Raw genomic sequence first — 5,508 nt, forward strand, 5'->3', positions numbered from 1 at the left:
GGGGTGGGCTTGGACAGGGGATCAAGTGAGGCCAGGAAGGAAGCTCAGAGGGGGAAGGGGTTCAGTTCGGACTGCGCTGTATGGAGGCGAGCAGGCAGCAAGATGCTACTCGAGCGGAACATGAGATGATAGGACACGCGAGCGCTGCTTCATCGCACTGCGCTGCGCACCTTGAGGAACACCTCCGCGTTCATTTCGGCGGCGCGCAGGGCAGCGGCGGTGTCTGCGCGGCGTGGTGGGGACGTTTGCGGGCACGTGAGGCCATGCAAAAACCTGCCGGTCCACAAGCAACCTCGACGCACGCGCGCTCTGCCGTCGGCGGAACGAAATCAAGCCGCGCCAGCTCCAACGCCATGCAATCCGCGCACGCCGCGAAGGGGGTTGCTGGGTCCGAGCCATCCGCGAGGCGCACCCGTGGTGAAGTAGGGGTTGCCGGTGCCGGCGCCAAACACGACCACGCGGCCGGCCTCCAGGTGGCGGATGGCGCGGCGGCGGATGTAGGGCTCAGCGACCTCCTTCATCTCAATAGCTGTTTGCACCCGCGTCGGCACGCCGAGCTTCTCCAGGGCCGCCTGAGGGGGTGGGCAGGTGTGTGCGCGTGAGTGAGGGTGGGGGTCAAAGACGGGGCTTCAAGCGGGGGTTTTCTTTCCGGCTGTGTCGATGCGAGAGGCTTGGGGCAAACACATGTATGTGTTGGTGGGGAGCCGGACCCCACTGCAACCCAGCGCGCTTGACTGCGCCACAAGGGGCGCCGCACCCTGGCAGTGTGACTCTGCACCAGGCCACTGCATTGCGCTCTGCTCGCCTGCCAAGTGCACACACACACACACACACACACACACACACACACACACGCGCGCGCGCGCGCACGCACGCGCGCGCACATCCACATAAACATGATCTGAACCCCTTACCTGCATGCACATGGCGTTCATGACTGTGGCCAGCATCCCCACGTAGTCAGCGGTGGCGCGCTCAATACCCTCCCACGCCTGCTGCCCCCGCCAGTAGTTGCCGCCGCCGATGGTGATCGCCACCTGCAATGAGGACGTTGGCGCGACCGAGGCATGGGTGATGGGCGTCAAGCTGCAGGGGGCGGTGGTGCCGGGGGCGGCCGCCTTGAGCAGTCACGTCTCAAAAGGCCATCTTGCACAGGTGAGGGCGCGTAATTGCAGCTTCTGGGCGCTGCAGCACGACAATGTGCGCCCACCTGGATGCCGCGGCTGTGCGCCTGCTGCACCTCCGCCGCAATGCTCTCCAATACGGAGGGGTCGAGGCCGAAGCCGCGGCTGCCTGCCAGCGCCTCGCCAGACACCTTCAGCATGATGCGCTTGAACCTGAGGTTGACATGCGTTGACTTTCAGCCAATGCAGACGCTGGACCGTCGAATTTTGAGTCGGAGCGGCAGAGAGCAGCGAGGGCCTGGGACAGCCGCCGCAACCTGTGTGTCAGCGGCGGCTGCCCAGCCATCCGCACTGGCGTGGCCACTCACTTCGGAGTGCCGACGGCCTGGCCCGCCAGGCTTGCGCTCTGCCGCTGGCGCAGCGCGTCGTACATACGGCGCTCTGTGGCTTCCGGCACGCTGAACTCTGGAGAGATAGTCGCCTCGATGCGCGCGGCTGTGCGGCTCGACACCCGGGGACGCCGGCCCACAGTGGATGCCAGTGGCCCTGATGGGCGGGCCACCGATGTCGAGGCGCGCTGACATCTCGATAAGTGCATAGAGGCGCTGCGTAGGTCGCGGTGCAGCATGGTTGCTACTGTTGCACGCGGCTCGCGCGGGATGGAGGGCCCGTGTCCTGCGTGTGTACTTTGAATAATGTCGTGGCTTTTGGCGATAGTTGGCTGGCCTGCCCTAAACATCTTCCATGATTTTTCAGGTGCATGACAGGGATCGTCGGCCGCGACACAGCCTTCGTGCCTCAGCAACACGACAATAAGTGCGATGCGCATCTTGATTACAGCTCACATATTGATGCGGTAGGTTACTGGTCGCGGCCCATGCTGACGCTGCCATGATCGTGCAACCACACACAACATCCGGTGGCTCGGGGCCGGCCCCTGCCAAGTGCATTGAAGTGTGAGTTTGATTGGTTTGTTTTTAGGGGTTATCCCAGGTGCATCTCGCTGAACCTGGTGTTTGTGGATGCTGGACCCCTTGGCACTGGTTGACTGGTCAAACCTCTTCAGAAGCCCCCCTGGGAGTGGGAGGGGAGGGGCCATGTCATGCAGCCCAGAACCGTTCGAGACACATTTGCTGACTATTAGAACCAGGATAGTGAGACCTATGCCGGGCCCGACCAGCCTGTTGCAAGTAGCAGCAGCAGAAACTGATGTACACATCTGTTACTGGTATAGACATGTTTCCCTCACGGGTTGACCTCCGTGGCGGTCCATCCGGGCGTTGGCTGCGGCACCTCCAAAGGCACCTCGCCCTCCCCGTCGCCCCCGCTCGTGGCCTCGCCCAGCGTGGCACCCGCGGGCCCCTGGCCCTCACCCCCCTGCGACCCTGCTGCTGCCGCCCGCGCGAAGCTGATGCGCCGATTCTGTTTCAGGTTGATGTAATCAACCTGGGTCAAAGGAGAGCGGGGGGCGGGCGTTGCGTGTGTTCATGCGCTGTGGGAGGGGTAGTGATAGAGTGGGCCAAGGCAGACGCGCGGAGCAACGGGATTTGTTGACATGCACTCATAGAAAAGAAGCGCAACAAGTAGAAAGGGGCAATCCACATACACTGCAACTGCATAATGCAAGGCACAGCTGTAGAGACTCCACAGTAGGAGGATTGCCGCACACACCAGCACTCCAATCAAAATGGGATTGTGTATTCTTATCCAACAAGCGCCATCCCCGGCCGCCCTGCCCACCTCATCGACATGCAGCACCACCAGGCAAAAGTCGGACACAGGCTCCCCTGCAGACTCTGGTGCCGGCTGCAGGGGAAGGGCAGGGTCACAGGTTTGGGTTGACACCTGGGAAGGTGGTGCGCATGGGTTCAAACACCAGCAAAAGCACTGCAAGTCGCACACAGCAAGCAAAGTTCTGGCTGCAAGTGCAAATTGTAAAAGATCATGGGCCCCTGAATCATTCACACCTGCAGGAAAAGGCCCTCATCCTCTGGCAGGCGAGGCAGCCCCGGGTGCGGCCACAGGAACTGGAGCCTGGCTGCATTTGCAAATGGGAGGGGTCGATTTGCTTGATTCGGGACGAGGACGCTCGCGCTGCTCTGTCGCTCTCCGCTCACCAACGGCGCACCCAGCCCTTGCTGCCGGCGCATTGGCTGCGCCATGCCTCAGCCAGCGACCGGCTGGAACGCCGACGGCGGCGGCGCACCCGCGTCCGACATGCTGCTCCAAGCCTTGGCGCGCGCCGCCGACAGCTGCGCGTCGTCCCTGCCCGCTTGGACGATGTCCAGGCGGCCGCTGATGCGGTACTGTTCTCGCGTGATGGGCAGGTACCATGCGACCTCGGCCGCGGGGTTTGACGCCACCTCTGAAACCTGGCAGATGGGAGGGCGGCAGGACAGCCCGTTCCAAAACGGAGAAGAAGACCTCGGTAATCATTCTGCAGACAAGAGTCATCTTGCATGCTGGAACGCAGACAACCAAGAGGCATGCTGGTGCTGCCCACTCACAATCAGTGCAAGAAATACGCGAACCGTGTGTGGCGGAGGGAGAAGGGGCTCGCCTAGTTGCCTCTGCCCTCACGCGCAAAAACAAGCCAAACTTACCTTGTTGCTGCGGCGGTCCGTCACAAAAGTCAAAGAATCAGCGCCATCCAAGAAGCCCCTGCAGTGGTTGCCCGGCAGTCACTGTGTGACGTGCGACAAAACTCCACGGCGAGGCCGGCGGCTCGTGTCGGACGGCCGTGAGCGAGCGGCTGAGACGCTTGCTGCTGCGGGGGTCACATCGCTGGCTGCTGCGGGTCACATCGCAGTCCACCCTACCTGAACACAACCGTGCGGTTGGCAGGACGCCCGTCTGGGCGCACGGTGGCTAATTGAACGTATCTGGCATAGGCGAGGCTGCGGTTCTTGCCGAGCGAGCGCTGAAGCATCGTGCGCCACTGCGGCACGGTCGGTGCTGCGCTCATCGTGCTGCGCAAGCCTCTTGGCGGCGCCTTGACCTGATTTGGTTCAAGCAAATTGTGAATGTGATTCTCTGGCAATTCCAGCTGCAGGTTGGTGCCTACACGGTCCCGTTTCAAGGCGTCTGGCAAGCGGGTGGATCGCGCGAATGGAGCGACTGTCCGAATAGAATCAGTGTAACCTCATTCAACAAGGATGAGAGTGCTAAATTTGTGGATTGAATGGTGTGTGCGGCAGTCTTTTGCCCAAGCAACGGGTGCCGCTGCGTGGCAGCGTGAGCCTCGCTGTCGCCGTCGTCGTCACTAGCTGTGCACCATTGTCCGCCTTTCATTTGATGTATTACATGCGAGTGGGCTTTCACTGTCTTTGCGGTTACTAAAACCGCCATGCAATTGAGATCTCAACAGGTGCCCAGAGTCGGTAGCATGTCCCAACGACACATGTAGACTACAGTTGACTGGGCGGCCAGGGCGACAAAGGCACACGAGCCTTTGTTACAACGGGACGTTGGTCCCTCTGTTGGTGGGAGCACAGCAGGCCGCCCTCACAGCCAAGGGCCATGAGGCCTTGCATTCGTCGGTTGAAGTGATGAAATGACAGGCCTGCGTAATCATGCAGTGCCGCGGAGGCGGCGAGTACTGCACAGCGCAGCAAAGCCAGCAATGAAGCAAAAGAAAGGCCCGCACCATCACGCAAGTGCTGTCCTGCGCTACTGTTGAACGAATTCCAGTTCCAAAGTGCAAAGCTGATGATTGCATGACATCACCGTCCACCCCCACCGCAGCTGCAGCTGCAGTCTGCCAGCGCCTGCGAGTGGGAAGCGCGCCGCACACGTTTGGCGAGGCGCGGCGTGTACCATGGACAGTGTACCACCAGAAGGACCCACATGTCAGGGAGCTGCGGCGGCCCGCCGTCGCATGGGCTCGCACTGCCAATTGCCAGCTGGCGATGAGGCCGCGTCAAGGGCACGCCGATCGACGCTGCTGGCAGCAGGCGCGGCCAAGACAGCCAGCATCGGCTGGTCCTCGCATGACCAAGCCCCTCCATGCCTGCCCACCCCTTTCGCACCCTCACCTGAGACAGCATCGCGTTCAGGCCGACGCCAGCGCCGCGCCCCAGCAGCCGCGAGAGCGTGCGCTCCTCGGACACCCGCTCTTGCTCCAGGCCCCGCAGGGCGGCCTCGAGCTCCTGCACACGCCGCTGCAAATCGCCGGGTGGCAAGCTGCCGCCGCCGCCGGTCAGAGACTGCTGGTCCTGCTGCTGAAGATGCTGAGCCACGCCCAGGCCCGCCTGCCTTTGGGACGACAGCACGACACCAAGCCCCAACCCGAGCGCCAAGCCCAAGAGCAGCGCCAGCACCACAAGGAGCAGCGAAAACGACGGCTTCTCGGGCTTCTTGGCAGCCGCCGCCGCCACAGGCGGGG

At 62.4% G+C, this 5,508-nt stretch overlaps 2 protein-coding genes across 2 annotated transcripts in view; both read right to left on the bottom strand.

Annotated features, from left to right (window-relative positions):
* Positions 1–1,557, bottom strand: part of MNEG_8232 (uridylate kinase) — a gene marked incomplete at both ends in the record, with an annotated part of 2,346 nt that extends 789 nt beyond the window's left edge. The window contains 5 exons of the mRNA XM_014043294.1: positions 171–223; positions 413–572; positions 915–1,037; positions 1,211–1,337; positions 1,493–1,557. Of these exons, the coding sequence (XP_013898748.1) occupies positions 171–223; positions 413–572; positions 915–1,037; positions 1,211–1,337; positions 1,493–1,557 (528 nt within the window). The remainder of the gene's footprint in view (positions 1–170; positions 224–412; positions 573–914; positions 1,038–1,210; positions 1,338–1,492) is intronic.
* An 812-nt stretch (positions 1,558–2,369) lies between these two features.
* MNEG_8233 (pyridoxamine 5'-phosphate oxidase-related, FMN-binding protein) overlaps positions 2,370–5,508 on the bottom strand; it is a gene marked incomplete at both ends in the record, with an annotated part of 5,204 nt that continues 2,065 nt past the window's right edge. The window contains 7 exons of the mRNA XM_014043295.1: positions 2,370–2,570; positions 2,865–2,930; positions 3,092–3,162; positions 3,331–3,496; positions 3,728–3,785; positions 3,944–4,122; positions 5,159–5,374. Of these exons, the coding sequence (XP_013898749.1) occupies positions 2,370–2,570; positions 2,865–2,930; positions 3,092–3,162; positions 3,331–3,496; positions 3,728–3,785; positions 3,944–4,122; positions 5,159–5,374 (957 nt within the window). The remainder of the gene's footprint in view (positions 2,571–2,864; positions 2,931–3,091; positions 3,163–3,330; positions 3,497–3,727; positions 3,786–3,943; positions 4,123–5,158; positions 5,375–5,508) is intronic.

This window comes from Monoraphidium neglectum (assembly GCF_000611645.1).
Source record: "Monoraphidium neglectum strain SAG 48.87 unplaced genomic scaffold scaffold01540, whole genome shotgun sequence".
In the NCBI taxonomy this organism is placed as follows: domain Eukaryota; kingdom Viridiplantae; phylum Chlorophyta; class Chlorophyceae; order Sphaeropleales; family Selenastraceae; genus Monoraphidium; species Monoraphidium neglectum.